General features: G+C 37.6%; 1 protein-coding gene across 1 annotated transcript; it reads right to left on the bottom strand.

The window, feature by feature from the left end:
- Positions 1-569: 569 nt before the first annotated feature.
- On the bottom strand, positions 570-15,781 carry LOC125273440 (RNA-binding protein 6). Its single transcript, XM_048198790.1, is given in 24 exon segments — positions 570-1,091; positions 1,183-1,234; positions 1,337-1,413; positions 1,616-1,690; positions 1,885-2,121; positions 2,332-2,403; positions 2,788-2,934; positions 3,036-3,332; positions 4,376-4,473; positions 5,456-5,579; positions 5,695-5,759; positions 5,845-5,929; positions 6,214-6,277; positions 6,448-6,548; positions 7,259-7,416; positions 7,518-7,806; positions 7,937-8,008; positions 10,571-10,644; positions 11,986-12,055; positions 12,237-12,326; positions 12,676-14,221; positions 14,895-14,973; positions 14,976-15,004; positions 15,679-15,781. Coding segments are annotated over 24 exon segments (4,068 nt in total). The 5' UTR covers positions 15,753-15,781; the 3' UTR covers positions 570-998.
- Positions 15,782-21,216: the final 5,435 nt, after the last annotated feature.

Genomic DNA, 21,216 nt, shown 5'->3' with positions numbered 1-21,216 from the left:
GATCAGGGTTGGAGCTGAACTTTGCATGAAGGCAGATCTCCAGGAAAAGGATTGGGCACCCCTGAGTTAGATGTTGCACAGAGGTTATTGGCTCTAACAAACTACATGTTTTCAACATTTTTTTAACAAAGCACTAAAAGGTTTGGTGAAGGCTGCAGAACTTTGAAATTTAATCTCTGCCTTAGCATGCAGTGTATTAAAGCACTGTTACTGTCAATGCATCACTTTCAAGTTTAACTCGAGGCACTCTGCTATAAAAGAAACCACAAGAAATGGAAAATAAAGCCAAGGGGGAAGGCTTAATGAAGTATCGATGAAATTCATGACTGCATGTGTAGATTTCATTCTTTCAGCATTAGACATTTCTGAGGTGCGGCTTTAATGTGAAATTGAAATAGTAATGTACTGCCACCTGGAGGAGGGTGTGGGGAAAAAGGCTCCATCCTCTTTTAGTGACTTGTGAAACTTTTGAGACCCCCACAAGCAGTAAAAAAAGATGCATCTATTTATTATGTAAAAATAATACAAATTAAAAAAAAAAAATCAGTATATAAAGACAACAAACTACATTTTCAATCACATTGAGGCAGTTTATTGACCCAAGGACAAACAGTAATGTTTAAGCCCCTTAATTCAAATATTTCATTTTACAAATGAAATATAAGTTTAATTTACTACATAAAAAGGAGAAAAAACATGGTACAACATTATCAAATGAGGAAATATTAAAAAAAAAAAAAAAAAAGCCCTGAAGAATAGAGCTAAAAAAATGATTAAACAAAGAGTACATTTGGCTGCCAGGAAATAAAAAAATCATTTTACACAGGCACACATCACCATATACACAAAATGAGGGGTCAGTCACAAAAAGCTTCTCCAGGAATTTTGTATCAGTTCACAGAGTAAACCCTGGAATGAGCTGCCAACAGACCACACATCACACAGCTGGCTGTGTGTTTGTATATTCACAAACTCTTTTGTGTTCATTCATTTCACTGTCAGTCTAGCTCATTGAAACGTGCAAACATGGCCTTCCGAACCGCCTGCTTGTACGTGGCATGATTCCAGACAACGGGTTCCTTTTTCTTCCGCTTTGGTAAGAAACAAGAGAGAAAGAGTAGATGAATTCAATGACCCTCAACTGCCATAGCTCAAACATCCTGTAGCTGAATAGACACTCACCTCAGCAGTTTCTAAACCCAAGCCTGGTCTCTCGCTGCCTTTATGACTGTCCCTGCAACAACACCACGATATGCCATGTTACAATTCAGGTATGAAGGTCCATATCAATGCCAGATTTAAATAAAATGTATTAGGGTTCAGAAAAATCACAAACCTCGAGCTGCCAGCCCATGTGTTTTGTGGCTTTCTTCTTTTTGCTTCAGGTGAACCATTCGACTCTTTCATTTTCATCTAAAGGACATGGGTTCGAAATGAAAGTGAATCATTTCATTTCAGACTATTGTGAGAAAATGATGGAGAATATACTTATCAAGTAAAATATTTATTTATGATAATTATTTTTAAGTCCATGCTGACCTGAAATGATTAAAATTCTACTAAAAATGACTTAAATGATTCAGATGTACATAATTGACAAAGGAAAAAATGATACCTCTTTTTCCTGGTTTTCTAGAGCCTCAAGTTCTCTCTTTGACCTTTTGATTTTTAGATGAATCTCCATATTTTGCTAAAATACAGACAACAACAATGAAGAGGTCAAAACCTCACCCACAAGTTTTTAAAGCAATAAAAACATTACATGAATATATTACATTTTAATAAAAATAATTATAATACTACATATAAATCGATTTGTGAGACCTTGCATTACGTCAAACATCCTCAAAGACATACATCAAGTTTGAGTCAGAGATTTGTTACCTTATGCAGGTCTGAGAGCTGCTGATGGCGGATCAGAGCGTCTTTATTAGGGAACTGCCTCCTGCACAGAAGGCACGCCATCTTTTTCCAGTCTGTCAACCTGTCCTCCTTCTCATCCGCCTGCGGCTGGCTCTTTGCAGGCCGTGCAGCTTCCTGCTTCTCATGTTTCTCTTCTTCCTCTTCGTCGCTGCCCGCCCCGTAGTCGGCAGCCAACATTCCAAGAGAGCCCATGGGCCGCTGCCAACACACAGAGGGAGAAGGGGGAGTCTTTCTTTGATCTACATTGACACTCACTGTAAATCTGTTTTAGTGTGGGTTATCAAATAACCTTCATCAATCAGGGTCAAGGTGATGTGTGTGCCCTTTTAGCTGTTTGGGAAAACTGAGACTGAATCCATGAAGTTTGTTTGTGTGCGTGTTGTTGAGACTAAGACTGTAAACTCTCACCTTTGATGATTTTTCCTCTTTTTGCTTTGGAGGAGCAAGAGGCTTCTTGAATAATTCATCTGCACCAGTGACCTATAGGAATAAGGGAACAGTATAGAAACATAACAGACATTAAAATGTTTAAAAGAAATGAAGATGTTAATAGGGATTAGAAGAAAAATGGGATAAAGTTTAAAGGATGCAGGGGAAAAGAGTTGAGGGGAGAGAGTAGATATTTCAAATGCAGTCCAATGAAATAATTTATGACAAATAACACTTCATAAGACTAAATATACCACGTGTTAGAATATTTTGCTGACAGATAAAAATAGAACATGGCATGTACAACCCAACCTGTTTAAGTGAAAGGTAATGATTATTTGTTATATGTTGCCTTAGCAAAGCTGCCATACCAAATCTAATTTTTATGGACAGGAGAAAAGTACAAAAATAAAAAAATAAATAAAGTTATCTGACCTTCCTTTCAAAGATGGCGAAGGCTGCATCAGCAGCCTTTGAAGGCCTTTGGTCGTCTCCTCCAGACTTGAGGAGAGGTGAAGGAGCTCGGACGCTTTCTTTCTGCCTGTTCTGGATTTTCGCCCATCGCTCCATGTCTTTCATTATCTGATGAGCAGCTCCAAAATTACCAAACAGATCTAACACAGTGTTTTTGTCATTTCTAATAAGGGACAGAACATGTGATGCAATAAATGTGATGTTAATACCTTAAAAGCTGCTAAACTTCTGGGCTTTTCCTCCTTTTCCTTCTCTTTCTTTTCTGCACGTGGAGCAGGTTCCTCTTCTGTCCGCACCTCTGCCGTCGGCTCAGAAGCCGCCTCTGGAACCACCTTCCCCTCCTCCTCTGTGATGGGTGTAGCTATAACCTCAGCAACAGTTGCCACGGGAACACCAACTTCAGGGGGTGGCTCCTGAGCATCAGTGGAAGAGCTCTGGACTGGGATGTAGGTTTTTGTGGCACTGTCCCAGTACAGGTACTGCTGATTTTGAGCATCGTAGAAATACTACACAAGCAAAAACAAACATTAACTAATTGCACATTCTATTTCATTCATAATATATCATACGGTGCTTCCCACAGGTTTGAAATATACTTGCGGTGGTAGCCGGGCGAAAAATCCTCCTATTATCCACGGCACAAAAATGGTCTACTACATGTGACAAACAAATAATGTGTGATTTTTAACAGTATTTTTATTTATTGAAATTAATTTTAATTACATAGCATATTACATTTAATTACATACTAATATTATGCATTATTATGCATTGTAAATTATGCAAAATTACAGCATTTAAATGGTTCACCTTTTCCTGTGCTCTCCTTGCTGTCATATAGTGTCTCTCTCAGTGAATGGGACACAGATTTTACTAGTAAAATTTATAAAATGAATAATATGTGTGTCAAATAATGTTCTTAGTCTTTTCTTCCTGTGGGAGAGACTACAATAATTTAAAGAAAAAACTTAGCGTGTGACTTTTAATTATAAACAAGCCCGAAATACACAGGTACTCTTATTTTGAAATATCTGTACTATTGCAGGCTGATCCTTCAGATTCTTACAATCGTCTAAAACATTTTATATAAAGGCCATAAAGTAGACTTTGTAATAATTCATCAACTTGAGTTCATTAGCAATCGCTTGGCATAAATCTGCACTTTTCATTGATTGAGAATCACTTTGAAGCAGACTGAAGCGCTATTGCGCAAGCTTGTAGAACGCGCAACAGCGCCGCCCTGTGACTTTGCAAAATGCTGCGCACGTGGGAATGTCAGCGGGAGTAAACAGTTCTGACCTGACGCACACGTAACGAGCAGGTATGAAACGACTAGTTTATCAATCGCGGATGGTTTCATTATCTTGCGCGGATATAAAAGTATAAGAGGATAAAAATAATAAAAGCAAAAATGTGTCTCCAAATATACTTGGGCGGCCGTTATTATACGTGGGCGGCCCGCCCAAGTAAAGTCTATGTGTGGGAAGCACTGTATCATATATTCATATTACACATTCAGTAGAATCAAAGTGCTATTTTCTGTACTTACCCTTGAGTTGGGATCATAGTACAGGGTAGTCTGAGGGTCATAGTAGAAGCCTGATGTAGCATCATAAAGGAAGGCTGACAAATCCGGAGCCTCAGATCCTGCAGTAACAGAGCATGATTATCAGACAAGATGAAAAAAAAAAAAATCCTCGGACCCACTTTATATTAAGTGGCCTTAACTACTATGTACTTACATTTAAATTAATCATTTGATACAATGCACTTATTGTGTACATACATGTTTTTACATTGTACTTATATTTTAAAAACACCTGCATGTAATTACATCTGTAATTAATTTCTGTAATTACATCTATAATTACACTGTTGACCCATCTCTTAACCCTTACCCTACCCTTAAACCTACCCATACCACCAAAGCTTCCCTAACCTTACCCGTACCCCACCTCAATAGCAGCAAAAGTGTTTTGCAATTCAATATGAACCCAATAAGTACATTGTACTTATTTTTTTATGTAAGTACATAGTAGTTAAGGCCACTTAATATAAAGTGGGACCAAATCCTCAACTAGGGCCAGTGAATACAGTAAATATACATCTATGCAAAATATTTTAGACATTATTAAATATGATGATTTACTATGCATCAAGTTTCTTAAAGACCACAACATTAGTTTCAGAATCCCAGCCTTTCTTGTACAGGCGACAGCGTCAAGACTGGGGTTTTAATAGCATTTCTGATTTAAAATGCAGTAGCAAATATGTTCAGTTCATTTAGGTTCAAACTCTCTGCTTTAATAAATCTTTTTTTATTGTATTCAAATGTTTTGAAAACATGTTTTAGAATATAAATAAGATAATTAAGTATTAATACATTACAATTATCATTATTACTACTAATAATAAAATATTGGATATTACCCAGTATTGCTTTATTTGTACATATATTTATAAACAAAACTTTTTTTTGCATATTTTAGCACAATAAACATCGTACTAACAAAAGAGTACCAAAAAATACCATGACTCATCCAAATTCAAATGAATGCCATCGGCAAATATAAAACGTTTCCAAACGCTTCACAAAACCTGTTAATCTTTAAATTGAACAGTCCCATACCGTAGCTGTAGCCATCGGTGGACTCCGCAGCTCCAGGAAGAGTAGCATCAGATAAAGCTGCAGTCTGGTGCTCAGCTGTCTGGACTGACTGCACCATTGCTGTTGTCTCGGAATACATCACACCCTGTGCACAGCCTGAGAGTCAGTTACAGTCCAAAAACCAATCTCTCCTGGCTTAAATTGGCCACCCTGTCTCAAAAATGTGCCTTTGTGCTAGTATAACGAAAAAACAAAATCACCTGTGTAAAGCTTGAACTCTGTATTGCAGCTGATGACAAAGTGGCATCCGCTCCCATTGGGTTACCTGAAGTCCCACAGAACACATACCTAAATATACTAGGCTACAATCAATTTCAAAACCATAATCATGAGAAAGTAAGACCATATACCTTGCACAGCAGGTGCAACACCTATAGTCGTATGAGAAGGCTGAGGATAATATTGCTGCTGTGGCTGCTGATATTGATGTTGTTGCTAGAAAAAGAAAAATTATGTATGAAAACTTTAATATAAGATATCTGATGAGAAGAGGGACTGTTCCACTAGGCTATTTTGTTTTTTGTTCAAAGTTAAACACACTAGATGGAAGTGAACTCACCCGTCTGATATATTTTGTTGTTGTTTTTTTTCAGCATCTTATGCAATGGGTGCTGCTTTTTTAAAATGTTGTATCAAGTTAAAGCAAGCTCAAACTTAAACTTGTAAAACAGTGTCTAGCTGTCTGATCACAATTTATGTTATGCATAGAAATGACCTACCATCATAACATCTGGAGGAAATCCCAGGAGAGAAGTATTTGACTTATCATTGTCCCTCCTATAGCTGCAGTGAAAAGACAAGTTACCTTAAAAGTCTTCAAAGCTCAAATAACAATTCACATTGAAATTTCTTCTCTTATGATTTATGAAATATTACCTCTGAGAACTAAAAACAGAATATCCATAAAATATTCTTTCATCACTTTCATATATTCTAGCAAAGATGAGACTTACTTCTGGTTTTTTAAAGGCTTGGCAACCTCAGCATAAACTCTGACTCCATCAATCATGATAGGGCGGGGTTTGGTGAGCAGCTCCACCAATCGTGTCACATGCTGTATATAAAAATGAGTGGTATAGTTTTATAATGGACCAACCAAAACTGTTGACCTTTGTGAGATATTATATTATAGTTAAAGGTGATAGAGAGGATTTTTTCGTCGACTGAGAATCCAAAGACTGTTACTGAGTTTTTGAAATGAGCGCATGCGTAAGAACAGCCCCCTCTTTCACAGCTCATTTCAAAGGAACGCCTCCCAAAACTCGTGCACGAGTATTGGAACACGAGTGTTTATCACCGGCATTCGCTGTGTTGTGTTTTTGGATTCATTATGTCGGACTCACCGCAGGTAACTCATAATCTGCAGTTGTTACTCCTGTCTCCTGACAAAAACATTGCATGCGGCGCCTGTGGAGTGTGGAAAGTTACTGGAGAGCGCAGCCGCGCTCGTCTCTCACAAGGAACGTCACGGCAGTGATTGACAAGCCAGAGGGCCAATCCGCGCACGTCTCTCACAAGGAAAGTAATGGCAGTGACTGACAAGGCAGAGGGCCAATCGTTTACGCGATGATCGCGTAAACGATTGGCTGATGTTTTTAAGGCCCTACCTCGTGCACAGATGATGTATATTAATATTATTTATTACCTAATAAATAGTCTTTTATCAGTTAGTAAAGACAGTTTCAAGTAATATTGCAAAAATGTATAAAACAAAACATCCTCTTTAGCACCTTTAAAATCATATGGTATGAAGGAATAATATACCTCATGCGAATCCATATCGACAAAGCAGAAGCACTTGGATCCAGGTGATTTCCCTTTAACCAGACGTACATTGCGCTCATCCAGGTATGCAAACGGATCGAGTGCTTGCAAAATTGTCTCCACGGTGGTGGTGGGCAAAATGTTCTTAATAATCATTGCTAAAAGTAAGACATGAAACTTTAGAACAATCTGCCAACATTTTTTTTTTACATTTTTTCTTTTCCTTTAGAAAATGTAATTTACAGTTGACATCACTTACTCTTGCTCTCCTTGAAGATTGGATCGGAGTGTTGCAGGTTTTGCCGTGATGCTCTCTGATTGGTCCATTCCTCTGCCTGTTGCTCCACCTCCTGCTGTTGTAGCTGCTGGTCCACTTGCTGTTGCCATGCTTCTGGAGTCAAATTGGAGCTTCTCTGCCACACACCTTGAGAGGTGGGATCCTGCACAGGTTCAGCACCAGTTTCCTCCTTTATATTCACTGGCAAGACTGGATTTGGTAACAAACCGTCATCACTGGCGGGAACAGCTTTAGTTGGTGGTTCATGATACTGCAATCAAAATGACAGAATTATTACTTTAAGTATATCAAATCACATTAATGTATGAGTTTCATCATAGTTAAAATCAATACTAATCTCTACCATATCAATACAAAGCTTTACCAAAAAGGAAACTCACCTGTTCTTTCACATTTTTGTCGGGCTGGATATATTTGAGCAGAGCAGTCTTGTCACCAACCTTAACAGATCCCTAGAAAACAGGAATAAAGTCTTTTAATGCTAATTGATTGACATCTTCCCAAAAAACCAACCCAACTTAAGAAAGAAAGGTATTTCCAAAAATGCCCAGCAAACCCATTTGACGCCATAAAAACAGGCAGGTCTGATCTGGGCTTTTCTTATGCCCAGGTTTGGACTAAATTTGCTTTATACTTTAGTTTTTTCCCCATCTGCCTTTTTAATACATATATAAATATATATATATATATATATATATAACCACAATTTATCTGTATATATGCAATGTATAATATATATACATATATAACCACAACATTGTGGAAAATTAAAAGCAAAACTTGGAAGTATAATAAAATCTTATTGTGGTTATATATGGTCTATCACCTAGTACTATCACAATGTGAATGCTAACCTGAAATTACAAGTGAAAAAATATTACTAGTAATGGCAAAGTATATACTAGAAGCAGATCCACTGCACAAATAACTGCACATTCATCATCCTTAACAGGATGAATAAAGAAAGAAGTTTGGTTTCTTGCAAGTAAGAAGAGTGTGCAGAGAGATAGCAGGGGAGCAGCTTGGCAAAAGTTAACCACTAGGGCACAATTCAGTTTAATACATTGTTGGATGGCCACAGAATCTAACTATTTTAAGAAAGGGTTAAAATGGCACAAAACAGCAGTGACATTCTATATAAGTTAGGCAATGGATATGCAATGTCGGTTATGGAGAGCCGCTGTCCTGCAGAGTTTAGCTTCAACCCTAATCAAACACACCTGAACAAGCTAATCAATGTCTTCAGGATTACTAAAGCTACAGGCAGGTGAGGTTTTTTTCAGGGTTGGAGCAAAACTCTGCAGGACAGTGGCTGTCCAGGACAGACGTTGCCTACGCTTGAGATAGGCCATCAACCTTTTACCTTTTAAATCACATACATTTATACTGTTTATAAACGGGGTTTCAAAAGACAGTCCATAAATTGACAGGCCCATCGGGAAAAGTCCCGGTACTCCCTACTGTCGTCAGTTCATGCCTGATCAAAGAACATTACTGTATATTAAAAAATAGATCTTTAAAAGCTCTTCAGCTTTTAAGTTGAAAGAACATTCTAGGTAAGTGACCTAACGGTGTTATGTGATCAGCGTTTCATCATCTTACCCAGTCTTGCTGGACCACTCTCTCAGTGATTCGTTGTAGGTTTTTTTTTTTTTTTTTGTGCACATAAAATAAAAAAGCAAGTTTTTTTTTTTTTTTTTTTTTTTTTAAATGATCCTGCTAGCTGGCCAGCAAAGAAGTTGATTGAAGTTTCAGGAGAAACAAGAACCCTGAGCAAAATTCTTTTCTGAAAGGTACTTTGGCAGACATTTAACAAAAAACGGGGGAAATAATATGCTGATACAACCAGAACAACTCAAAGGGAATTCAAGTTTCAGCACCACTGCCAAATAGCTTTCAACACAAACCCAAGCAAACTTTAGTTGTTGCACTTGCCTTATTTTTGCAGTACAAATTTCATTAGAAATGCGAGAATACTACTACACACAAGTCTAGATTTTCCAAGTCTGAAATGTCAAACAAACATCAGCATGGATCTCTATACATCCAGATACACAACCATGAAGTCAGTCAAGCTGGAGTAAGCAGGAATGGAAAGAACAAGTTTGTTGTGCTGGAAGAGAAAAGATGCCCAAACTCAAGATGATGAAATCACAATCCAGGCAAAGAGGAATAAAACACTTTGGGCTAAAAGCAGAACCAAAGAGCACAGTTCTGGAACTCCATAACTCCGTAAGGATGAAAGATAAGTGTTGACACAGCACAAGTATAAAACTGACTCTGCTGCTGTGTGCAAAACAGCATAAAGCTTCACCTACAATCGTAGAACAACCTTTTTAAAGGAAATGTAAAACGGGGAAAACAGCAACTACCATTTCCCTTTAAGACAGCAAAATATGACAATCTACAAAAATGAAGCTACATAGAGCATGAGTCAACACAGAAATCTTGAAAATCCAACGTTGAATCATCGTAATCTAAGAAAATACAGGAGGCCAAAGAAGAATGCTTAGTTTTGATTCATTACCACTTCAGAATGTGCCAGTGGGAGCAAGTAAAAAGTGATCATAAGACCATGACATCAAGTTGGTCAAATGCGGGAAATAAAATATTATACTGTCGAAAATGTTGAAAGAAATATCAGTGTCAATGGAAAAGAAATGGTTGCTGCACAACTTGTTGCACAGTTGCAAATCCAATTCCAAAGTCAGTATGCCATATAACTATTCATAAAACTATCTTCTTGTGTGTAAGAAGTCGAAAACAATTACTCAGCTAATACGCCTATGGCAATCATCAAAGAATATTGGATTCCTCAACTACGCTCACTTGCTACGTCTGAAAACTAATGTTGCAAACTAAGTGGCGTGTTTTAATTGCTCATGATTAATGAGTGGGAAAGGTCTCCCATCTACCCCATTCCCACCCAGAGCCCAGCCACCTCCCCCTCCCTAGGCCCAAGCCTTCTTCCTGTTAGCAGACAGAGCCGTTGGATGAGGACGAGGATGGGCCACCTTGTTGGACTCCATGAAGTGGACAGCATCCTCGAGGTTTAAAAACTCCACATAGGCCGTATCGTAGCTGTAACCTGGGAACAGCATTTGAAATACAGATGGGTTTGCGTTAGTTAATGCAGGTAAATAGAATTTTCAAGAGAAAAAAAAAGCAGTGGTTCGTTTCACGAGACATGTCATAAAGCGAATTCATACAGGATGTTTTTTTGCCTGTTTTGGCATATTTTATTTCATTAGCAACTTTGCTTTTAATTGTTTGAAGTCAGTGACAAAGAATCACAACAGCCTCAACTCAGAGACACTTCAGAGGCCAAGATATACATTTATAAAAAAATAAATAAAAATAGTAGTAATAGTAAGAAGAGAACCAAAGTGTAATAGAACTAAATCTAACACTACAGTAACTAAAACTGAGAGTTGATAGTAAATGTCTAATCACATTACACCTAAAACACATCATAAAAGACCCACATGCAACAGCAACAAACTTGCAACAGTTTGAACAATTAAAAAATATAGTATAATAAAGCAAAGAAGTGTATGGGATCACATGGAATATATTGGATCTTTAAAACCTGGACTGATTTATTAGATAAATTATGAATAAAATTATGAAAAAAAAAAAAAAAAAGTTGCTGTATTCACTCATAATTAATTAAAGTTCTAGGGATGACATGGCTACACATGATGTCATTAACATCACTGCAAGTTTGAGAAATAAAAGATAATTCTGTAGTTAAATACAGTAATTTAAAAAAAAAAAAAAAAACATGACTTTTGCAGTCATTTATGAAGCCTAAAAAGCATTTTACATTTTGGAAGATTCTTCTAGCTGAAGAATTAATTTAGAACTGAGCTAAGTTGTAAAAGTATATTGACTACAGTATTTAATGATTTTATAATTATTATTTTATTCATTTCCAAAAAAAAAAAAAAAATCCCTTATATTTTCAGTTTTTGAACACTGAACAGCATATTGGTATATTGGAAACTATTCTGGCATATTCAAATACCACTGAAACCTTTGTCAAACTAACCCAGAGTATTTTGCAGCAACACTTCACCTCATCACAAAGTAGGGCTGGTTGGTATTTGCGTTTCACGAGTTAATGACTTGTTTATAAAGGGATCCGTGTTTAAGAAAATCCAAATTCCCTCCAAACGCATACCACCTTAAAGATGGAAGCTGCTTAGAGAAAATTCAACCTCCCGCACAAGAACATGGGGAAAGGGGACATCAAGAGATCCTGTAGCATGTTCGGAATACTGATGAGCATTTCTATAGAAAGCAAAAGCGACTCAAATGCAGAAAGTACAACCGATGTAAAAGAGACAGTGAGCGTAAGATTCGAAGAGCGAATAGCGAAATGTGGTTGCGAATCGGTTAGCAATGTTTACAGCGAACAAAATCTCACCTGGCACGACGTCTTTTATTTTCATGCCCTGCATTGGCACACCATCACGAACTGCAAAAGCATCCAAAATCTATAAAAGAAAGAATTAGAGTAAATACAAAAACTGCTACAGTCAGATTCAGAGACAAAAACACTTTTTTTGACAATCATTTTGGTCATTTGTATCGTGCTGTTTTTTTTAAATCTCTTAAGAACATTTTTTTCTGAAAGTATGACAATGATCAAAGTTTGAATAATAAAATCTTGCTCACCTGTTGCATTGTGGCAGTTTTAGGAATTCCAGATATGGAAATGGTTTTTGAGACTTTTTCCTGGACACCTGCACTCCTGTAATCCTGGTCCTTTGTTTTAAAATTCACAGCAGAGTTTAAATGTTCAGATGATTCACAAATCAATCTGTAATACTAGCACGTCTAAATGTACATTAAGTTTTAAATGCAAGTCCATAAACGATTACGTAAGCTGTGAAAAGAAATGTTATATTAACCATTATATGTCATAGAAATGACCATATGTCATAAGAATGGATGAAAAAAAAATTAAGGCGATTAAAAACAAAAAATAAAATCAATTCCTTTACTTTTTTTTTTTTTTTTTTTAAATATGTATATACTTAATGCAAGTCGAATTAGTAGTTGTAATAGAAATAAAGATCTTCTTGCTTTCCATTAACCAAAAACAAAATCTAACCTGAGAACCAGAGTCGTCTGGTCTTTGAGCTGGACCCAGTTTAGATTCCTTCACGTCTTTTTCAGGTCCTTGAAGATCCCCAAGATTGTAGTCGTATTTGCGCCCTGAGCTGGTGCGGTAATCAATGTCCCTATAATCCTGATCCTGTCGCTCACCTCTATTACTCTGGGTTTCCTTTGGCCCAGACACCAAGCTTTCTCTTTGTGGTCCCTGATCTGAAGCCATGTCACTGGAACCCTTAAAGGGCACTCGATCGCTTGTGTAATGATGCTCTTGATTTGGTGGGTTCTTGTCTTGGAAATATGGAGGTCTACTTCCTGCTGGTGCAGTTCTGTCAGGCTTTTCATCTCGGTCACTTGGCCAGGGTTTATCACCTTCTCTACTTGGGGCATTTAAAGGAGGATCCATTGGAAGTAGAGAGGGCTTCTGAGTTGGATCTCTGCCTGGGAAATCACTAGGAATATTTTTGTCCCAGTTTTGGTGCTTGGAGTCCCTTTCTGATCGATTAAAGACGGTGCCATCTTTTCCCAGAAACCCAGGCTGCCTGTCTCGGTCTCTGTCCTTGAACTGAGACCTTTCTCCAAGGTCTACATCTTTTCCACGGTTAGGGAAGAACTTGTCTTGCATCTCTCTCTGGAAAAGTGGCGGCGCTCTGCCCATCATCGGTGGAAGAGAGTCTCGGTCTCTAATGCCGTGGCTGTGCCACTCGTCTGAGAGCGATTCACTTTCTCTCCCTCTGAAGCCCATGGGGCTGTCGATCGGCTCTGGGAATTCTCTGTCCCTGAGGGTCAACTCGTCGGATCTGATCATGGATTCTGGGCCACTGCGACCCAAAGGCATATCAGGTCTTCCTCTGATATCCATGGGAACACCATCATTGTCTCGAAACATCGGAGGAGGCTGGTCCCTAAAATCACTGGAGGATCCCATGCGGTTTCTCAGATCCATATCGGATTCAAACCTTCCTCTTGGATTAAGTGGAGGAGTGACACCTCGTCTGTCAAAATCCATCATCGGTCTGTCTCTGGATGGCATGTCCATGCTGAATCCATCAATGCCACCCATTCGTGACCTCTCCCTGTCTCTCATGTCCCCAATATCTCCATTTCCGCCCATAGCCACCATAGCAAGTCTCCTCCTTATGTCAATGGGGGGAAGCCCAGGCATATCCATTTGAAATCTGTCCCTCATATTCATGAATCCGTCGTCCGGACCCCTCATATTACCACCTTGCATGTCTCTGCCGCCCATATCCATCGGTGGCCTGGATTGACCCATAAAGCCTGGAGAATTCTGAAGGTTGTTTCTCTGATCCATTTCAAAGCGCCTTCGAAAATTCATATCCATTTCATCTCCAGGCCTGAAAAAGTCTCTGGAAGGCTCTCTTCCTCGGTCATGAAGACCCATGTCTCGTCCTCTCATATCGGGTGGGCAGTCGAACCGCCTCATGTCCATGGGTGACCTCTCCATATTCATGCCGTCTCGACCTCTGAAGTCAGGTATTGGGCCATCTCTGCCTTCAAACATGCCTCCACGAGGTTCCCCGCTGCAATAAAATCAGACGCATTAGTGGAACCTAGAAATTTTTACTTTTCACAAAGCATACTTTGACCTCCTCAGATTCACAAGGAGCACATTAATTCATCACATTAACAATGTACACATTCTAAAACCATAAACTATCCAAATAATTTGTCAGAAAGTACATCTGTATATAGATATAGGCATGGGCGACATTAAGGGGGGCTTTTAATCTCATATAAACATTGATCAATGAACATAAACAGAAGCTCAACCAAACCTGAATGACACATGAGAACAAACTTCTTTTGGATGCTCCAACGTGCTGCTTAACCAATGAGGTTCATTCTCGTGTTGTGCAGCAAGTTTGAGCTTCCGCAAGAGATTTGTTCTCGGGTGTCATTCAGGTTCGGGTGAGTTTCTGTTTATGTTTGCTGATCTATGTTTATATGCGATTAAAAGCCTAAATTAAATCTGTCCATCATAAAAAGCAATCCAGCAATCTCTTCAGAAAATTTGTACTAAACCACTCAATTCATACGGATTAGTTTTCCAATCTCTTTCTGAACTTTTTTAAGCTATCTTCATTTGCGTTCCAAAGATGAATGAAAGTCTTACGGGTTTGGAACAACATGAGGGTGAGTAATTAATAACAGAATTTTCCTTTTTGGGTGAACTATCCCTTTAAGATTTCTTACCGAAAGGGCATTCCTCCTCGTGGTCCAGGTCTTGAACCGTTCCACATTGTGTTCCTCCTCTCCTTGAAACTTCCCTTTAGCACGAGTTTCGCGTGCAGAACGTCGTTTCACTTGGGTAATAAATAAAGAAATTGATCATTAAAGACAAATCAATTCATATCATTTAATCTATTGTCACTTAACGTCCTGGCTTTAAAGCCCCAATTCGAACAAATATACTTCACTGGAAAAGGAAAATAACGCTATTTTGTCATTGAAGGAATTTCATTAACCATTAAACGTTCTAGAATGAAAATACAAATGTGGTATTTGCATACTAACATGACAAGGTCTCACGAAAATCGTTTTAATATAAATTTTCAGGACTGGGAATTTGGGATTGATAGATTCAGACTGAAAAGCAAGTAACTTTACGTTGTCAAACCCTCATGCTAACACAATATGTCTGGCTAACGGTAGTGAGTATCTAAAGGTGATGAAGTCAAACTAGATGTCAGATACATCGTTGTGAGTAATATACATGAAAATCGTGTCAAACTACTAGTTTGAGAACTCAAATATGTACTAACAAGAAGGCAGGGTATTGCTTTATTCGTCTCAAAAACCCGCCATCATAAAAGAAGGCTAGCGTGCTAACTCTAGCTTTCAATCAAGACATTTTCCTCATATCACGAAGATATAGAGGAACAACGTTTTTTAATTCGTCTTTATTTTACAAACAGCTACAAAAACAATGGAAATGTCTTCTCTTTAACCTTGGTAATACCATTTTAAGACGTCTCACCTAGCTTGAAGTGTTCTTTTCGCAGGGTCCTTTCTGGGTTTCTCGTCTGGACAAAAAGAGGCGGAAGAGTACATACTCCGTTTCCGGTGAATGAGGGTTTATGGGAGTTGAAGTTTTAAAAAAACAAATGAGAATTTCTGATTTAAAAATCAAAAATAAGATGAATATGAAAGCAGTTCATTGCAAATGTAATGTATATCTATCTGTGTCTGTTTAAAAAACGTATTAAAAATGAAATATGGATTTTTCTGCTGCCATAATGCTGTACGCCAACTGTATGAACACAATATAGCAATTATTATCAGTGGACACATAGGTAAGGTTTTATGTGCTAAATACAATTCATTAATTCATATAATTTCATATAATTTCCCTCAGCACTCGCTTGTAAAGGTTGTAAAACCTCTCGCTTCTTTCTGCCATTTTTTAAACTAAGCGAAAACTCTACATGCCTGTGTCTGCATGAGACTGTTGCTTATTTTCGTCACTTTAATGATGATAAAAATATTAAACTGTGATATGCTAACCGTCAGAAATTGCATCATGGTTTATATGATGTTTTATCTTATTTAAGCACCTGTAAGCTTAACAGTTTGACATAATTTTCTACTTCTATGTGCCATAAGAAGTCAAACTATAACATTGTCCTTTTTTATCATAGCATTTGTTATGAAAAATAGCAACCTACACATATAGAAACAATAGCTACAACATGTCACAGTTGCAATATAAATCTAGTGAAAATATATATTCCCATAATAGATTATAAATTCTACAAGTTAGCCAAATTTACCACAATTAATACACTAAAACGTGATAAATTCTAGTAAGGGTGGGTCATGAATAGTTAAAAAAAACTTTAAAATAAATGTTGGCGCAAGATGATGCTTTTTTTTTTTTTTTTTTTTTTTTTTTTTTTTACATAACCAATCGGAATCCTCTCAAACGAGGACCTCTACATTCTCATTGGTTGCTACTGAACTGCGTCATAGCTCATCACCATAAAGTTGACCTGGGGCATGTTCAAGCTCAAACCGGGGCCAGTTGAGTTGCATAAACCACTTGTCTTAAAAGTTAAGACACTAATGTTTTTCTTGAAGAGTGGTCCTAATTTTTTAAAGTCTGTTATAAAAAGGTAGATTGGTGTAATTTGAATTGGAAAAATAACATTGATTACCCCTTGGTTAACTGCAAGTTGGTTAAACTAGTTCTTAAGACACAGTCTTAATATAGTGACTAAGTTTATGCAACGGGCCCCGGTGCGCAACATTTTGTTATGCAAAACATTATGCAACGATACGTTTCCAGTTTGAACCACATGTTTCCTGGAAACGGTGTGCAACGGGTTTGAAATATGTTTTCTCTTGTTTGGTGGGTGTTTCAAAAATGTCTGCCCAATCAGCATCAACATGTACATAAACCACGCAGTATTAAAGAAACAGCTCGTAAATGTAATTAACATCAAAATAAATTCACAAGAGCAAGTATATTGTTTGCACATGTTAATTTAATATAATACTATAATAATTTAATGGCAAAATAACTCAAATAATAAGAGCACAAGTATAGATCTGGAACTTCTTTAAGTCTGTCTAAATATCATTTAGTAATTGCAATGTCTTCTGGTCCATATCCTTTCCTTAGGAAGGTATGCTAGACACTGATTAATGTAACATAAAAATACTGTACTTATATATTTTGCTATTGTATTGTAGAGTGATACTTTCATAAACTTTCATTAAAAGGCAAATGTTGGATCACAAAAATTAGGAACCAGTTTTCACAAATCCCTTCACTCGATTGGGATGTTCTCTTTTATTCTGGACGGCAATGGCAATGACTGTAACATCGAGCGTAGTATTAAACATGTATTTATACCGGCTCCGAAAATTCTTCAAAAAGAAGTTGCAACTCTTGCGTCATCAGAACGGGGTGTTCAACGCACCACCGTTTCCGTTTAAAAAAACGTTTTGCAACGTTTTGTCGGGGCTGAACTCTCCTCTCTTTGCCTTTGGAGTTAGGGAGCAGGTTGTTAAGTGTTGTTGTCAGATAACTTGCAATCGGGTGCACCACGTGGCTCAGGCCTAACCCATGGGAGTTATACTTGAATGGAAGGAACATGGGGATCTCTTCCAGGATTTTGTAGACAGCTGGCATATTGTAGAAGTCCCTTGATGCCAATGAGATTGGGAAGTGGTCTTCCAAGAGATATACTGCCTCTATCCTCGCCAGAGTTCTACAGATGGATTTTCTTGTTAGGTCCTCCGTGTGTTGAATGTAAGTGGATGCGTTATTCAGGATCTTGCAGGCATGGTTTGGATTGTGGGCGCCACATGTTGTTATGACTCTGCTTACTGGATGTTTGTTACAGGTAGCGTGCACATGTGGTGTCGTTGCATAAAGCTGTACAAATTAGATGTCGGTGAATTGTATTGCACCGTTGAAGATGTTGTGTAGTGGTGGTTCCAGAGTCATGGGGTGGTGGTTGATATTTGTTTAGAAATTGGCTGCCTCAGAGATGCTGCTCGTGGTGTATAAATTTCCACGGTGGCCCACTACCTGTTGGATCCCGTACCTCGACCACATTATCTCTCTTCTGGGGTCTTTTGGAGCAATAGAAGAAAATTGGAGCTTTTCTTCTGTTGACCAGTCCTGCTAAGTCAAGTGGTTCTTCATCTTTCTGTTCTAATTTACTTATGAAAACAATGATCTTTTGAGTTGGGTCTTGGTCCACTTCTGTGATGGATTGATTGAGAATATCTCCGCGGTTCGGAGCGACAAAGTCACGTGATTTTGGCAGTTTGACACGCGATCCGAATCATGATTCGATACGCTGATTCATTATGCTCTGAAGCTTCCTGAAGCAGTGTTTTGAAATTGGCCATCACTATATAAGTCGTTATTTAGTTTTTTTGGCGCACCAAAAATATTCTCGTCGCTTAATAATATTAATATTGAACCACTGTACTCACATGAACTGATTTAAATATGTTTTAGTACATTAATGGATCTTGAGAGAGGAATGCAAATTAAGATATTTCTGTTGAAATCCGATGGCTCAGTGAGGCCTGCATAGCCAGCAATGACATTTCCTCTCTTTTTGCCATTTATTATGGTATGAAATATGTTGACAGGAAGCAAAATTGGAGCGAGAAGGCAGACGTGATCCGGAAAAGTCCACGAGTCCTGACTTGAATGTGTCAGCACACTGTTCACAAAGCTATAGGGAAGTGCAAGCCTTAAGCCCAAAGTATATTTCGGCACACCCCGTCCTCGCGGTCTCGAAATTTGGTGCAGTACACGCAAACAGGACAGAAGAGTCCACTAGGTGGCAATACGCACAGTACTGAGCACAGAATCTGACGGCAAATATACAGCTGTCGAAAAGTCCACGAGGCAGGACAAGAACTCAGGATTCCTGGTGACCCCCACCCAAAAAAAAAATAATAAAAAAATAACTTTGTGAATTCGGACACCACTACAAAATGGCCGACACCCGATATAGTGGACTATATAGTGGATAGGGAGCGGTTTCGGACACAGCTTCTGTCAGTAGGTGGCACTTATAACAGCAAAAATAGAGCTGTTAACCTCAATAAACAAAGCAGCGCTGCTTACAAACACTACGCATTACATGGAGGGAAGATGAAAAGAAAATGGCATCAAAAAATTTCTCAAGTCAGTCAGTTCCCTTCAGAGATACATATGTTTTGTTTAAATTTAGTACTAGACCAGAAATAAGAAGCACCATAGATACTTACACTGTCCAAAAACATTTATTCTGCATATCGAGTAACAAAATACAGAAGCCACAGATAAACAGTGACAAATACTTTAGGCTGAGTTGATACATGATAATGATGAATCACACATATTTAATTTTGATTTTGCACAATCACTTATTTTTCTGCTCTGTCTTCTATTACGAAAACTTTTCTCAGAAAATATATTTCAGTGTTTACAGAGCCTGCAGTCAGTGCATCCTAAAGAGGAAAACATAACAGGAAAGAATTTGATCTGATTTTCATTTGAAGTCAAACTAATGCACATAGCGGTCAAACAAAATGTACGTCCTTACAGTACCGTTTACATTACTGAGATAATACTAACAGATAAAACTCAGTGAAGCTATACACTGTACAATGAGGAGTATATTTAGCAAATGCCTAAAAATAACCATGTGATTGTGATCACCATGGGTCATGCTAAAGACAATTAAAACTAACAACAATAAACAAATAAATAGGCCATAATGGACAGTAGCTACAGCGGGATTTGCAGTTTAAAGACATTTTGTTTTATCTCTCTCTACATGGACAGTAAAAATAAAATCTGGATTTTGGCAGAATACATTTTAACTGGACATAATATACAGCTATAAGATCATGTCGAGTACGCAAACAACCATCAAGAGCAAATTGCTTGGCTACCTGTATGAATTATGGCAGGAACATCTTATCACCTGTATAGCAGTTTCACAGTATTACAGCAATATTCATATTGCTTCATTTGTACTGCACATTAACAGAACGGTCTGGAAACCCAATGGCCTCAATGTATCAGACTCAATGAAACAAGTTGTATTCCATATAAAATGCAGTTTTCTCCAGAATACAGATATAAGGGCAGATTGAATAAAAAGAGCTACATAATTTCTTGTAAGATTGTACAGCGAAAGAAAAAGAAACATGATTCAGCAGTACAAAAACACCAAATTATATTCATATGATGATAGTACTGGTAACATATGATTTGTACATTAAGGAAGTACAGCAGCAGTTTTAGTTGCTAGTTAGCCAATATTATGACACAAAATATTGATATATATTGTAATTCAGCAGCTGTGCTCTTCTGCATCAAACAGACAATTGGAGAAGGTCTATATAAAAGTCTAAATCAAAGTCAAACCATTTTTTTTTTAAATCCAGATTTAAAAGCATAATATTAATTTCTGTTTGTGTTTAAGTGAATTATCTTCTTTAAAGGATTAGTTCACTTTCAAATAAAATTTTCCTGATAATTTACTAACCCCCATGTCATCCAAGATGTCCATGTCCTTCTTTCTTCAGTCGAAAAGAAATTAAGTGTTATTTATTAAATTAATGTTTTTGATGAAAACATTCCAGGATTATTCTGCTTATAGTGGACTTTAATGGTCTCCAAACGGTTGATGGTCAAAATTACAGTTTCAGTGCAGCTTCAAAGGGCTTTAAACAATACCAGATGAGGAATAAGGGTCTTATCTAACGAAACGATCGGCCATTTTTGAAAAAAAATTTTAAATGTATATGCTTTATATAAACAAATGATCGCTTTCGAAGTGCCTCCGCCAAAACCGCACTTTCGTATTCTTCAAAAAGCTTACGCTGCACAGTGCTTCCCACAGGTTTGAAATATACTTGCGGTGGTAGCCGGGCGAAAAATCCTCCTATTATCCATGGCACAAAAATGGTCTACTACATGTGACAAACAAACAATATGTGATTTTTAACAGTATTTCTATTTATTGAAATTAATTTTAATTAAATAACATATTAC

This window comes from Megalobrama amblycephala, linkage group LG8 (genome assembly GCF_018812025.1).
Source record: "Megalobrama amblycephala isolate DHTTF-2021 linkage group LG8, ASM1881202v1, whole genome shotgun sequence".
Taxonomy (NCBI): Eukaryota; Metazoa; Chordata; class Actinopteri; order Cypriniformes; family Xenocyprididae; genus Megalobrama; species Megalobrama amblycephala.
The sequence above is the reverse complement of the archived record's forward strand: the minus strand, read 5'-3'. Positions and strand labels throughout refer to the sequence as shown.